The sequence below is a fragment of the Opisthocomus hoazin genome, chromosome 7, assembly GCF_030867145.1.
Source record: "Opisthocomus hoazin isolate bOpiHoa1 chromosome 7, bOpiHoa1.hap1, whole genome shotgun sequence".
NCBI lineage: Eukaryota > Metazoa > Chordata > Aves > Opisthocomiformes > Opisthocomidae > Opisthocomus > Opisthocomus hoazin.
The window spans coordinates 31833009-31848940 of NC_134420.1; the positions used below are offsets into that span (position 1 = coordinate 31833009).

The 15932-nt window shown below is 45.3% G+C and overlaps 1 protein-coding gene across 4 annotated transcripts in view; it reads left to right on the plus strand.

Annotated features, from left to right (window-relative positions):
- The window catches only part of MAPKBP1 (mitogen-activated protein kinase binding protein 1), a 104015-nt gene that overhangs the window by 25264 nt on the left and 62819 nt on the right, over window positions 1-15932 (plus strand). For all 4 annotated transcript variants that reach the window (XM_075425651.1, XM_075425654.1, XM_075425653.1 and 1 more), the window contains exon 3: window positions 4563-4654. In XM_075425651.1, coding sequence (XP_075281766.1) covers window positions 4563-4654 — 92 coding nt within the window. The remainder of the gene's footprint in view (window positions 1-4562; window positions 4655-15932) is intronic.

Genomic DNA, 15932 nt, shown 5'->3' on the forward strand with positions numbered 1-15932 from the left:
TTTCTGAAAGGATCATCTGCACCTCAGTACTAAGGCAGAGGTGGCGTGGCTCTGTCATGCTCTTGTGGGCTTTCCCCTTGTGCTGCATGGGACCATGCCCAAGGGAAGCAAGGCTGCTCTCAGACGTGCCCTTGGACTTCGAGGTGGGACTGGGCTGCAGCAAGGCCCCTCTCCCTGGGAAGGCCTGGCTGCCATGAATAGCTGTTGGTGGCTCGAGTCCTGCAATTCAGTAATCTGCTGGTCCGGTCCTACCAGGTGTGGGAACTGTCTGGTGATCTTGGGATCTGGTGTGGAAGGAACAGGGTAAGTGATCTGCTTTAGGCACTAAAATTTCTTTACACGTTTGTCCAACTCTGAGCAGCCAAATTTAGATTTAAGCCTGTAAAATAAGTGAATATCACGTTTTGCGAGACAGGTATTAGCTGCACAGCTGATTCTGGTTTTGGTGCCTAAGAGTGTGTACTGAGCCTCCAAATTTGAAAAAACAATTGACCTTAAAGGAATGGGGATGAGGTGGTTAGAGGCAGTATAGTGGCAATGCACAGTGCGCTGCAGCAGCACATTGCGGGTGGATCAGTTCAACAACACTTACAAATCGCGTAGAGAGCCTTGACTGAAAGTGCCAAACACTATTAATAGAAGCCTCAAGATGAAGTAACAAATGTGGATAGCTGGCCTCCTCTCTGCGCCTCTAATTTAGGCACACAAAATAACAGGTTTAATCTTGCAGTTGTTTCCAGGCTTGGATGAGGGTGGTGAGGTGGCCCATTGATTGCCTGTGAAGGCCTGAGAAAGCAGTGACATGTCTGACGACTGTGGGAAGCACATTGGGTCAGTGTGGGAGCTATTGGTGAGAAACACAGGGTCTCAGATCTGCAGGGAGACTCCCCAGGTCCTGTAGTTAGCTCAGATCAGACCTGGAAAGGTGTGTCAGGGAATTTTTTTCTGGCTGGTTTGTGCTGAAGTACCATCTGGGAGATTTGTATGAATGGCAGTGGTGGTGGCTGTGTAGGACTGGGAGACCGCGCTTGCCACATGAGGAAGTGGGTTCCTACCTTGTTGTAAGGCGTGACTTCATGAGTGGGATAATGGCAGACCTGTATCCACAAATTTGCTGTTTGCTGACAAATCTTAATTCCAGATTAGGGAGTTAGTGTACTTCTGCCCTAATGAACTATGTTAATAATTTCTTTCTTTTAGCTGGGAAGTTGAGAGGAATCCAGTTTATACTGCGTGTTGGCTGTCGTTTTTCCTCTCTGAGATGTTCTTCATTTTTCTGTCAAGTTTTGTGACAAGTGACTATCTCTTGACTTTGTCACCTAGTCTGGAGGTTGGTCATGGGGATAAAGCTGTGGTGTGTTGTGGGCAGGGTGGTGGGAGTGGAGCTCACAAGTGTCATAAGACCAATTTTTAAATTTGCCTGTACTTGTTTTTGAAGCAAGTTGTTTTTAATACTCCAAGATTATCATGCGGAGGTGTTGTAAGAGCATCCATTGGATAGGCTCATGGGGTTGCTTTTCAGATTCTTTGCATTAGGAAGGTTTTAAAGCTAAGACTAGGAGCAAAAGAGGGGGAGTCTTTTTCAAGAAGTTAGTTATGAGTCTCTGGATGGAGGTGTCTGCTTCTGTGGTGCTAGGTCTATCAGTGCCAGTGGTATGGTCTTGATAGTTCTTGTCTTTCTAATGGAATGAGTGATCTGTTGGAGGCCAGAAGATGCTCACTGGCAGTAGAATAATTGGAGCCGAAGACTGAGCTACTCCTTTTGTGTCAAGCTGTGTGCTGACCATAGGAGAAAGGTATACTTTCCACCCCCTAGCATAGCCACAAAGAGTCTACTGGCAGAGCAGCGTGGGACCTCCACAGAGTGAGAGAGGAAGCTGGTGCAAGTGTGACACTTTGCTGTTGGTGGGGTGAGAGTGCCAAGATAAATCAGTTAGTGCTCTTGTTCGGTTTCTCTCCCTCTTAAAGACTCGGAAGGGGCAGATTTTTCCACACCACCAAGTACAGAGTGGGTTTTGGAGGTGCAGCTGGATTGATCTGGTTGCTAGTGAAAGGGCACAGTTTTTCTTTTGCCTGGCTTTGAGCTTCCTGTGGCTTCACCAGGCTCACAAACAGAAAACAAAAACTACAACATGGTTTTCTGCTGTTTTGGCCTGCTGGGCAGGCAGTTGGCATGCTGGTGCTGGTGCAAGGGATATGGCAGGGGGTGTCATTGGGATGGATGGCATGAGGGAGAAGGGAACTGTCCCCTCCAGAGCTGGCAGCTGTAAGATCAGCTCAGCTGTGGCGTGAACCTGCACACTGAGAAGCTCGATATACATCCTCGCAGCGCAAAAATGTACCTGTTCGTGAAAGGAGGTTGCTGAATTGCTGCTGAATAGCTGCACAGCCAAGGTCAAGTAGTGCCTTTTAGGATAGTTGCAATTACAGCCAGCCTGAGCTAAAGCCTGTGCTGAGCAGCACAGCATTGCTAAATTGATGTTTGCTGACAGCATCAAGTAATTGGTGCCTTATCTAGATTGGAGCACTTGAATGGCACATGTCTTTTCCACTTCCTCCTTCGCTGTCAAGAATGTGGTTTCTGTAGGAATTTAAACCTCTCTTATTTTGTTGGGGTGGGAACTGCTGATATGAGCTGGAATCTCAGCAGTAGAATTCTTGGGTTCTTCTTGCTGTGCATTTGTGAGGCTGCTTTAAAAATTAATGTGTTTTGAAGTATTGTTAATGAACCTGGAAGAGTAGATATCCTCCTAGCTTCCCTCCCTCACTCCCCCCCCCCCCCCCACTTTTGTTCCAACATCAGGTTGGAACAAAACTATTTCCTTTCTTTACCAGTGAATTTGTAAATGCATTTTTAATTGTATGTTCTTATACTTAGCAAAAATCCAGTGGAATTCTGTAAAAGCCATGTTTCCAGAGCTACTCATTTTGCAAGGGAAGGGGACAATTTGGGCTTCTGTCATACTGTCTCAAAGTATCTGGGGTATATTATTACTAAAAGGGAAAAAAAGATCAAGTTGTTTGGGAGGCTGGAATATGAAATCTTCCACTTTGCATGTCACTGATTTGAAGGCAGGCCAGATTTGAACTAGCTGAAGTATGGACGGCTCACTTTAAGTGGTGACACCTCAGCCCTGCTTTACCTGTTGAAGTAAAGTGGTTCTCTGGGCAGGGGTGGAGGTTACTGCTGTCACCTTCTCTCGTAACCTGGGCCATAAGCTCAGTGAGACCTTGTTTCTTCACCCTGCAGTCGAACTCCTCAGGTCTGGTAAGCTGTGTGGTCAGGGCGGCGTTGGGAACCTGCCCTGCCCCTGCCTTTTGTGCACCGTGTTGGTATAAAGACAAGATGTTCGTCTCCGGGGCAGCCATTAAAGATAGTAGTAATTATTACAACAGTAACTTCTCATGCCGCGTCCATGCCCTTAAGGCCTTAACCAAATATAACTTAGATGATGATAATTAAAAACCGAAGGCTGTGACCCAGTGAAATCCATGAATTTGGCAGGGACAGCAGTGTTGAGGAGGAATGTATGCATCAATATATAATATATAAAATCAAGCTGTGCGAATGTAAAGGAAAGAGAGTAATTTTGTGTCGGTCAAAACAACCCCAGGGCTGAGAACTGGTTTGTGCTCAGAGATTGAGTCCTTTCATGCCACAAACCAGATTTTGTGTAGTGTAATCCCACTGCAACCTTTTGCTGTGGGGCAATTGCTAAATTCTGATGATTTCTCTGCCAGGGAGTGCTCCTTAAAATATTGTGGCATGTCCATGTGTCCCCCTCCCTTCGCCTTTTGTTTTTCCCAGCTTCTTGCCACAGAGGCCTGGCTGTGAATCTTTGTATCTCCCAAGCAGATCTTCTTAGTTGTATTTCTTTTCTTTTCCTAATAATAGTAGAGATCTTTGCTCAGAGGCGAAAGCAAGCATTTTGGATTACTGTCTCTTGCATGGGTCGTTGGTATGCAGGCTTGTGAACCCAGTCATGTAAGCTGTTCTGTCTCTTGAGATTCCTGAGGAGGGAGGGATGCCCTGGTCCACTGGATGTGGTTTCCAGTTCAAGCACTGTGGGGGGAAAAAAAAGACTATTCAGTTCCTAGGAATATGGGGCTGGGACCAGGCTGAACCACCTACCACTGGATGGAGCAGATAAAGAGAATGGGTCAACCCGGAAACAATCTTTGGGAAACAGCTCTGGAGAAAGCGGTTTGCTGCTCTTGCTGGGAGGATGGGAATCGGTGAGCAGTGAATGTGCATTCCATCTTCTTGCCAGTACTATCTGCTGCTTGCAATCCTCTGTCACTGTAATACTTCGCAATGCTTTGGCATAGAGAAAGTGATGAGTGGATTGATAACTCCTTCTCTGTACCCCAGTGGTATTTTACTGTGCCTGTGCTGAAAACTGAGTCCGGTTGCTTCTGTACCTGGGTGCTTGTCAGTGAATTTCTAGGAGCTGTGATTCTTCTCAGAGCCAGTGTGAACCAGACCATCAGCATCTGTGTATGGGTCCATTTGAACTGCACTTATATTTCATGATACTTGTTTTCTTTTTCATATGCACTAGGTGACTTTGGAGAAGGTGTTGGGGATAACTGTGTCAGGAGGCAGAGGATTAGCCTGCGACCCCAGAACTGGCCTCGTTGCATATCCAGCAGGGTGAGTCACTAACCACATTCTTCAAAGCTAAGATAAACCAGAATGATGCATCAACATAAAGATTCAGGGTGTTCCCACTATAGTCTTCTATAGGGAGACTACTTACTGTTCTTTAATCATTTGACGCTGGAGGGTGATGAGACTCAGCACTGTTAGTGTAATTGGCAAGAGAAAGAGATTGCATTTTACCTGACAAGTTTTAATGTGATCCCTTTTAATGGAATCCCTCTCCCTGTTCTTTCTCTAAGCTGGGTGTTAAATTGTGAGCTTTTTAACTATACTCTCTCTGTAGCGTGGTGAACTTGCACGTAACTCCATGCAATGCTCAAGCCAGTGAGTACCTAATGGAACAGGTGATGCTTTCAATGAATGGACAGATGCCTTCTTGTGTATGCCCTACAATTTATGACTTACCGTGTTCCTCATCCAAGTGCGGAGAAAGAGTTCAGGCTGACAACCCCTTGCATGTGGGTTCTCTGGAGTGCAACACATCTACCACGTCAGCTGTGGTCTAGGTCCAAATAGAGATATTCAGAAGAGGCTTTGGTGGGCAGCAAAAGAGCTACCTAGAGGGAGATAGCTGGGGGCTGGCACGGTGGCTTTGTGAGTTGCACATTTAGCAAAATCATAGACATCTGGGGCCAGATCCTGATCTTGTTGAAGGTAGAGCTCACCCAAAGTGCACGTGTCAATGGAGGGGCAGAGGATATCATTGTTGCTGATCTGTGGGGTGGGACTTGTCTGAAAGAATGAAGCCCCTGAAAATTTTTAAAGGGACTGTGAAAGAGGAAGGTAGAGGTTTCATAATAGATGGCGTTTTGAAAAGCTGGGGAGGAAAAACATTTTACCCAGCCAGTGGAAGCATGGCTGTTGAGGTGAGGTGTATCTATGACTTAGATGAAAAGATACGATACGGTAGTGGGAATTGATTGGGAAGACAGAATAATGACTCTTCAGGAAAAGCCTTCACAGCCTAGTGTAGCACTATGTGGGGATACTCCAGCTGGATGGGTTGCCGAAGTATGAGCTTGGCTCTTCTTCTGAGCTTGTTTATTCTGCTGTTCAGCAAGCTACAGAAGAGGAAGGGCAGTATCTCCAAGTGGCGTTGCATAGGCATGCTCTCAAGGTGTCAAAGCTGGAGTTAGAAGAAAAGAACTTCCACAAGAGTGATGACACTTTCAAATGCACAAGAAATAGGCTAGCAACACTTAAGGATTCTGTTTTTGTGGCCAAAATGAGAGGTGCGGTCAGTAAAACTGGCTAGAAATTTTTACCCATCCTGGCAATATCCTAGTTCGCAGAATCATTGTGGTTGGGAGCAAGTCTTCAGATCATCTAGACCAACCGCCATGCTCAAACAAGGTCACCCAGAGCAGGTTTCCCAGGACTATGGCCAGGCAGCTTTTGAATATCTCCAAAGATGGAGACTCCACGACCTCTCTGGGCAGGCTGTTCCAGTGTTTGACTACTCTCACAGAAACAAAACGAAAAAGAAAAAGAAGTGGAATGTTTGGTTTTTTCCTTTCTGTTTTCCTTTCTGTTCACATGGAATTTCACGTGTTTTAATTTCTGCCCGTTCCCTCTTTTTCTGTCAGTAGGCAGTCTGTTAAACTGCAAACAATTTGAGATCCACATCTGCACTGGACAGTATCCTTTATGCGTGAACTCTTTGGAGGCAGGCAAATATATTCCACAATTTGTTACCTCTTCCTCTGGACCTTTTCTGACGCTGAATACGTTCACATTTGAAGAGGGCAAGGAGAGAGAAGAAAACAAGTCCAGTAAACAGATGTTTTGGGCTCTTGCATCACTAAAGATAGATTAGGTTTGTTAATAGCGATGTCCTCTGATGAGCTTGTGCATGCCTGACATCAATTTAATCAAGCATCAGGACACCTGAGGGTTCTTTTGGGTAATTAAAAGGTTATGTGGTTCCTTAGGGCTTTACAGGGGAATTCCTGTTCTTACTTGTTGGTGGTGGCATCTCATGGCCTGGGCAGGAAACCTATGGAATATACCAGATGTGTGTTGCAACAGTTTAATGGCTTATATGACTTGCCATGGCTGGCCTGTTTCCGGATGCTGTTGTGATTTGCTGCAGACAAGACAATCTCTAACAAAACAACCATTAGTTAAGGAGTCAAAATATGAGAGGGGTACTGGTGCTGACCCTACTAAGTTGATGCAAATTCAGTTTGCTGTTGTTGGTTTTTGGTTTTGGCACCACACTCCCCACCCCCTTCCAGTGAATTTCTCTTGATTTGCAAGAATCCTGGTGTTTCTGGTTCATTGGCTTTATTTTGTTTATTTTTGTTTCTATTTGTTTGAATTTACTGGACACCGAAGCTTCTTACATGAAGCTGATGTAGCTGACTGGGTATGGCTCATGCACAGTTGGTTCATGACCTGTCCGTGCAACTTGGTTATCTTCAGCTGTGCTTCAGGTACTCCAGGGATTACCTTAGCCCTCTGCTTATCTACTGAGGTTTTGCAATCCTGACACACAGATGCTTTGCTCCTCTAGTCTGTCCTACCACTAAAAGCTGAATTTACGTAACAACTCTGTATTTTCCTATGAACATTTTCAGCACACCTAGATTCATTTGCTTGAGATCAAAACAGTTGCCCCAGGCATCCTGACTTCATCCATCCACACCAGGCATACGAATGTGTATGTGAATGAGGACTGGTGCATGAGAAGCTTTGGTGTTCTTTGAGCACAATCTTAACTCTGGTCTCTGGTTTGCCTAACGTAATTTAAAAAAAAAATACAGTTGCTTTTCTGGATTTTCTCTTTCCTCAGGTTTCTGAATCTGCTGAGAAGTTTCTGAATCTCCTGAAAGAAGCAGTCCTCAGTTCGCAATGGAACCCAAGCTTGTTCCAAATCCACTATGGTGCCAAATAGCAGAGCATTACATTACTACTTTCTTTCCTCCTTACTGGCGTTTGAACCTTTTGTGCTTTCTCTTCTTTGACACTAATGAGGCTTTCGCTCCAGTAGTGTGTGACAGCAGCTCTGCTGACCCTGGTATTGTTTTGGTGGGTTGCTTGTGTTATAGGAGGCTTTTTCTTCATGTCTGCCATAAAGACTAAAGGCACTGAGTGCTGCAGATAGATCTAGGCCACCACTTTCATATAAGGCTGTTGTCTTGGGAGGTAAGAAAACATAGGAGAGAAAATTACATCCTCTCTGAAGGTCTTAGAACTGCTGCCTGCACTTGCCTGTTCTTATGCTGGCACGTGAAATAAACCCCAAGTTGCTCAATTTGATCTCTGTTAGGGTTATGCAGTGAGTAACAAAGTTGGTCTCATGGGAGGGGTGAGGTGGACAGAAATGTACTGAATTTTTTACTTCTTGTGGCAGGACTGATGCTCTGTCCTCCTTTCCTTTCATTTTTTTTCCCCTTAGTTTTTTCCCTGCCCTTCTCTCATTTTGGTTTGTTCTCTTTTTTTTTTTGCAGTAGCTAGTGAAGGTTCTGTTTCCTAGAAACAAGAAGGGGAAACAAAGCTAAGAAAATCCTCTGAGGATGACTAGCATTAAAAAAGAAAAAAAAAAAAGAGGAGGAGGGGATATCTATCCATTTAAATTCTAGACCAGCTGCTCAGATAGCTTGTGTCAGCTTATCTCCTTTGGAGTTGCGTTTGCTGTTGTTTTTTAAGCCTTGTAGGTTGGTGTGACTGACTGATTTATTTTGCTTTGCTTTATTCTTCTTTCCTTGGCTCTCAGTTGGTCATGATAGCTGGTTGGGAACCTTGTCTTCACGTGAGGCACTTGCCTGCTTCAGGGGGCAGCCTGTGCTTTTTCTTCAGTAGGAGCAGGAAAGTGTACTTCGTGCTGTTCAGTGTACAATGTCTTTTAAACACTATTCTGTTATATTCTGGCAAGCTTAAGCCTCTTTCTAGCTCTGCTCATCAATTCCTAGCTGCTCTGATAGAAGTCAGGGGTTTTTCACATTACTGTTCCTTGCTGGGGAAATTGGTGTTTGATACATAGCACATGTAAGGAGTTGGTTGGTCTCAGCTTGCTTATTCTTTCCTCCCCTTCAGCTCTCTAGTGTAGCTCTTTACATACAGCAACTCCTGCTAAAGGCAGGTATGGGTTTAATATGGCGAGTCCTCTCTGAGATATAGTGAAAGGAGTTTCTTTGGGTTTCTCTCAGAAATTATTGTAGCCAGTACAGGTGCAGCCCCCTGGCTAGCTCTGTGAGTGCGTGGTTCATTTGATGAAAAAATGATTTGGATGCCTGCGTATTCTATACTGTTTCAGAATGAATCACCCGTGTTTGTACCTGGGAAGGGAGGGACAACAAAAGAAGGAGCTATATGACCCAATTTAAGACAAAGCTATGAAGTCTTTTCTCCTGCTGCTTTTTGCCACAAGATCTTGTTGAAGAGCTAGACTTGTTCTTGCTTCAGCTTTATCAACTTGAGGTTTTTTTGATGTGGGCCAACTAGCATTCAGAAGTGAATAGTGTTATGATGTGTTCAGAATTGGAAAACTGCACAGCTGGGTGGATCAAATTTTATTTTACTGCTACTGTGCTGTGCGTGTGGGATGTCAGTGCAGCAGCCTCTCATGTGCCAACCTGTGCCGCAGCAGAACCGATCCACAGTCCCCACTTCTTGTTTCACCGTGTCTCCCTCTGTTCCACCCCTCATCCTTGCCCAGTTTGCAGTACGGAGTAGAAGCCTCTTAACTCTCGCAGCCCTTCTGAGTCATACCCCTCCTGGCTCCCTGTCTGTGGATCCACGGATGTAAGTGCCAGGTCCTGCTCCGACAGGGCAGTGACCACGGTCTGTGTCACAGCAAAGGGAGGAAGGGGAGGAGCACAGTGGGAAAGGAGTGAATTGGTTTTAATCCAGACAGGAGTCTGCTTAGCACGTGTGGAGCTGTCTCACACAATTGAGTGGTAAATCCCACGGGAAGCTGAAAGATTTAAGGATTTTTCTTTTCCAGAAGTGGTTGTTGGTTTGCTCCCAAATACCTCTTTCCAGTTCCGGTAGATAGTCTGTAAGGCTGAGTGGTTTCCAGCCCATCCACATGTGGAGTCTCTTGGAAAATTTTAATCATCATTTTCCATCATTATATAGATAGATTACTGCACAACATAATAAATTACCAGCTTAGAACAATTTCCCTTTACCTTAAGCTGCATATAACCCACAATGGAAGTATAGCATTTAGGATAAACATCGTGTAACTTTACCAGGCGTGACATTGCCTTGCTCTTTCTTTCTGTTTAAAGTGGAAGCTTTTTGGTCAGTGGGGTACGGGAGTGAACTGTGGGAGGCAGATCTAGTAGATGACTGCTGGAGAACAAGGCAAAATACTGTTGATAAAATGCTTGGGATCTTCTCAAGACTTATGACTATTGTGGCCAGACTAAAATCTGTGGCTACATGGAGAATGAAATCCTGATTTATAAGATGGCAAGTATTCCTGCCTGATTTCAGAGCATATTTTTCTTAACTAATTGATCACTTTGCTTGAATGCCACAATGGCAGTTGCCTTTAGAAAGCTGTAGGTACACAGAAGAAATGCACTTCTTTATAGATCCAGTGTACCTTTTGGTACATGTGCAGTTTGTGCAAAGCTCTACTGCTCTGTGCAGGTACAGTTCTTCACTAATTTTTCCCTAGCATAAATGTTAAGGCTGTTGGGCTGTATCCCAAATGCAGCTTGAATGGGTACAGGGACGTTGAAATACTGGAACTGCTGGGTGGCTAGTAGATAAATCTAGTTCTGCTGTTTCTGGCTCCTTCAAGTTTGCCTTACCCAAACCTCAGAAGGAGAATTTCTTTGTATGTTATTTTCTAAAGGAGAATCCTGTGGTGCTGTAAAAGCTGTAGAAACCTACCCTAAACTGAAGAGAATTTCTCATCTATGGTTCAAAACAAATTTCAGCATCTTTGGCCACACCAGAGGCAGCTTGCTTTGTCCTCTTTAAAGTGGGACAGTTGCCTTTAGAGGGTTAGACCTCTTTCCCCTCCCCATCTCCCGGGAATTTGGACTGTTGTTCATGTGTTTCTTCGGTGAGGCTGCTGTGCTTGTACATGCTGTCTGAGGAGATATTCCAGCTGGCACAACTGTAGTAGTGGACCCAGAGAGAAAGATAAGAAAATCGCCTTCATTGAGATTGTTAAACACAATGTGAATTGAAGAGCTGTGACTGCAGCTGGGTTTGAGTTGGTCCATTACAACCAAATCAAGCAAATTCTTTGATGCCAAGAGGGAACAGCACCAGGTTTTAGTATCATGAAAGTGTCCAAAAAGATGATGAAAAGTAGCCTAAACCCTTCCTTCCCTTTTCTCCCCCATCAATAGCAGATGTCTCGGAAAGAAGCAGAGATACTTTAACTCCTAAATCTCCCTGTCTTAATACCCACTGGAGAGAAAGGAGCATGACTGCACTGAGGCATGAAGACCCGAAGTATAAAGTACTTCCTTTCACTCCTTGCTGTGATTAATGTACATCAGACAGGGAGGGTGGGCTGAGGAAGGCTGATGCAGTCTTAGTTTCTGGCAAGTGAGCAAACTCTTTGCACTTGGGGCAAGAGAATGGAGATCCCCTTTGCAACAGTGTTTTATTCTCAGACCAAAGAATCAAGACTTTGATATTTTCATTTGCAGAGGTGGATTTAAGGGAGCTATGGCCTCTTCCCAGCTCTCTGTTGGCCTGTGAGAATCTCAGGTAACAACTGTGCATGCCTGGAGCGATTGACCTCTTCCCATCTAGGTAGCAGCTGGGTCCAGTCCTGAATTCCTGTCATTGCACTTCAGATGGAAAAGACCCTGCCTAGTGGACTAGGCACAGTCTTGCTTGTCTGAGCTGTTTCCACATGCCCGTACTGCTAGGCAAGAATTTCAACATTGGTTTTTGCTTATTCTCCCTTTTTGTGAGTGCTGGAGATTCTTCCACATTGAGTCCATATCTGTAATAAAACTGCACCTACAAAGTAGAGTTGTTTGCTGAACGGTTGTGTATTGATCCAGTTCAGCTGTCATCCCACTTGGTTGTGCAGGAGAGGAGATGAAGAAGCAAATGAAGCAGTGCTAGCTGTCAGCTAGAGCTGTGGGCAAACCGCCCTGATTTACATCCTTAGCAGAATGGAGTCAGGCCTGTCAAATCGACTTCCAGACGGTTTCCATCAGCCAGCCCTGAGGCATGTGTGTGTGAGCTTTTGACATCATGTATAATTAATTTACAATCTTTACCTGCGACAAACAACTGAGGATGTAACATTTGGTAGAATCGTAAATAATGACATAGCCGCGAAGCTCCAGACCTGCAACAAACTTGCTGCCCAGCAGAAAAGGGAGAAAAATAGGACAAAACCTCAAAACAGCTGGGCAGAAAAGCTTCTCACTAAACCAGAGGGAGACTGTGTCAAGTCTCTGCCAAAATTGCTGCTGTCTGTGCTGCGTGCGCTGAAGACTTCGGTATCGGGGTGTTGTCAGGCTGCTGGAGGGAACGTGTTGGGAGTGTGAGCCCTTGGCTCCAAGGGCTCAGCTGCTGGCTGGGGAGGTGGTTAATGCCATCTTTGCCAGCAGTGGAGTAGGTTGGACTCTGCAGCTGTGCTCAGTGTAGGAGCATGCTGCAGCAGCCCAGTGTCACTGTAGAACTTCCACCAAGTGAGGAGCAGCGATATGTGCTGCTTCTTGCAGCCCTTCCAGGGGGAGGACCTACCCTGCTGACAGGCAGTACCCGTGCTCTAGGCTCATGGGTGAATCGAAGCTGAAATCTGGTGACCCTTGGTAGCAGAGTTTTGCTGCTGTTAAGAAAAAACCACCAACACCAAAACAAAACTAAAAACCCAAAAAAAACCCAAACAAAAAACCCTCACAAAGAACCCCCCCCACAAACAAGCCAAACCAAAAGCCCCAAGCAAAACCCAAAAAGCCGCAACCCGAAGCCTTGACCTGATTAGGTTGCCAGATAGTTTTTGACAGTAAGACTGAATTGAGAATTTTATAAGGGAGTAGTCCAGTTGCAATGAAACATTTTGGGGAAGGGAACATAAATTTGTTCACTGGGAATTCTCTGGAGAGAGGAAGTGCATGAGTGAGAGCAGATGCTTTTCCCCAGAACAAATTGCCAGAGCAAACTTCCTTGGGAAGTGGGCAACCCTGCTTTGAGTTGAGCAGAATAAGTTTGGAGATGAGCTGGTAATTCTATTTCTCCTTCCCCTCCCTGCTTTCAAAATCAGAGGGTTGTGGGCAGGAAAATGTTTCTCTGTAATTTGGGATGATAGTGAGAGTTTGTCTGAAGGACAGGAGGACTTCTGAAAAAAGTCAGGAATGGAGATGAGGCAAGGTGTCGGGCCGGGAGAACTGAGACTTTTTTTTTTTTGTCTGTATTTGGTCTGTCACAGCAGTGGGTGGTAGAGAAAATCATTTTGCTTTGTCAACTTGCACCTTTTTCTAAAAATAAGAGCAACAGTTTTCTATTTTCTCCCTTACAGAGGTAGATAATAGGAGCTGGGTGTTAAACAGATGACTTGAAAAGTACTGTCTTGTACAGCAGTCCTTACCCTTGCTAGGTTGGATGCTCTTCTCCCAGTGTCATACGCTAGCCAGCACTCAAGGGCTCAAGTAGAGTCCACAAATTGTGTTGTGCTGCTTCATAAGAGCCTCTGCAGCGTGCTGTTCCTGCTGAGCGTTCCACAGCTGGTTCCACGCATGGGACATGAGCTCAGGTGACAGTGTGGTAGGTACATCCACAGAAAGTGAAGGATGTGATTAAGGCAAGGAATGCCAGATTCTGCCAACTCCACCATCTCTGTCTCCTTTGTACCTATTCCCAGTGCTGAGCGAGCCTGGTTCGTGACAGAGAGAGGTGAGCAGAACGGGGTGGTGGTGGAAAGAAATGCTCTCAGAATGGTTTTGCAGAAGGAGGTTGGATGGAGGTTGCACAGTCATCTCTCCAGTGGTGCATTTTGCATTTTTTTTTTTTTTTAACATCAGGGTGTTTTTATGTACAATTCCTTTGATTACTTCAAAGAAATAAGTAACAGATTTTCTTGTTCCTCTGCTCTTTCATACTGTACACCTTTGAACTCTGACCCTTCAGTATCATAGCATGGCACACAGTGAACTATAGGGCTTGACTGACAACAAAATTGGAGATGCTTTTTACTGTAAGAATGAATTGCAAGACCCTTGTTCTGGGCTAAGGAAGGCTCCTTCCCTGCAGTGTACATGCAGGCGGTGTGAATGTGCTTTCATCTGCAGTGATGGAAATCCTGGAGAGAGGGTTTCTTACTGTGCGCGATGCTGTGGTGGTGGGAGTGAATTGTAAATAAAGTTTAGTATTGTGGGTAGGGCAAGTCTAGTTAGGTAGCCTTGCACAACTGGTGCGGCAGGTCCAGGCACTGCCTGTGCAGTCTGTGTTGGGGGGTCAGCAGTATTAAGCTGAGCCCTCGAGGAAGCTCATGCTAGAGTGTGGATTTTTGCTGTTGCCAAAAATGTTAGTGATGAAGAAAGTGAGAGCAGGGAAATGGGAGTGCTTTTATCTTTGCAAGGCTGCAATGAAAATTCTTGTGGCAAAGAAAAAGCACTTAATTGCCTTGCAAGCTTTTCTGTGCTGGATTCCTGAGGCTGTGAGCAGGGAAAGGTAGGGCTCCTTGGAGGAGTCCTGCGAGTTTGCTGCTGTTCGGGTTGCCTGACAAACCATATTAAGGAGAACTAAATAATACGTGCTTTTTACTGCTTCCGTGCTAGTTCCAGGGCAAATATTCCAGTTCCCTCAATGCCAGAGTGTTATTGTGCCTGTCAGAATAACTACAACAGTTGCCGTTTTAATGATTATATTGGTCATATCTGACTTTAATCTACCTTATTTAAGAGAAATGCTGATTGTCCTTGTCCTCAGTTTTTCACTGTACTAGTTGCATTTCGTTTTTAAATGGGGAGGCAAGCTAGAAATAATCCCATGTAGATGGTTAGTTTGTTACTTTGTGCTTTAATCTTATTAACCAGCATGTGAACTAAAGGGAAGTCACTTTTTAAAAAGATAAAAAAAGGGCGAAAAATAAAAAGCAGTCCTGTGGTGAGGGTCACTTTCAGTTTATGCGCAAAGAAATTGAAGCGAGAGAACAAGCTTGTCTGCTTTATTTAATAACAGAGCTAAACACTCTGATAGAGCTCTGCAAGTGGGAAGATTTGACAGATTTGGAAAGCTACTGCGTGCTAATGAAATAGGGAAGAGGAGCGGTTGCAAAGCCCGTGTTGCCTTGGCTATTTTGGAGCATGTAGGCCTTTTCTCAGCTTGCTGCTCTTCCACCCTCTGGGGTTTGCCCATTGCCTGAGAAAGGATGGGGGTGGCATCGAGCAGGAGTGCCCAAAAGCCTGTGTACCTGCAGGTAGCGACCTGCTCTCTCCGCTACCTGGTCTGTATCTCCTAGCAGTTACACCTCCTAGCAACCAGCGCCTTGGTGCGGGAAAACGACTTGCTCCTGAGCCAAGTCCTGAGCTTGCATAAGAGCTGGGGGGGTGAAACGGAGACTGAATAGCGAAGTCTGGGATGAAAATGAGATACCAGCCGCCGCCGCTGAGCTCCACCCTTGCTAAGAATCTCAAAACAGGCGCTGTGTCTCCTGGCAACCTTGACACACTTCGTAAATTTTGACTTAAAAGCTGTACATACAGTCCAGAGGGCATATCCCATCACCAGGTGTGAACAACAGGGAGTCCGTCATGTTCCTCTTCCTGCCAGATCTGATGCTGTAGATGGTCTCGGGTTTCAGTCGGTGTCAGGAAGGCGACAAGTTAAAGGTGAAAGAGTGTTGTGTGAGGATAGCTAAGAAGTGCCAAGAAAGCGGTGTGTTTTGTTTATTGTAAGCATGCCCAGATGTGCCCTGGCTATATTGCTTAGGAACCAGACATGGGACTTGGCCCTTCGTGCGGGGCTAGTGCTGGGAGCCGTGCCCTGCGCTGGGAGCTGTGCCCTGCAATGCCCACACGCGTGCATCGGCCCATTGTGCCCCTGAACCCAGCAGTCAAGGACCGACAGAGCTGGTACCAGCCGCTTCCTTGCCTTTGGCATCAGTTGCTGTGCTTTTGCAATGCTGACCTGATGCTTCTTAGTCGTGGACTCTAACCTGGCCACGTTTCTCTGTGACAAGAAATGTAGATATAATATGAGAAAGCAAAACTGGGTTTTATCATGATTGCTTCTCCTTCCAGGAAAGCTGTCTTTTCAGATCTCCTGACAACTGATGCTCATTAGCTTCTCTGAAGAAAAACTTCAGTGCATTTAAAATGCTCTATATTAAATG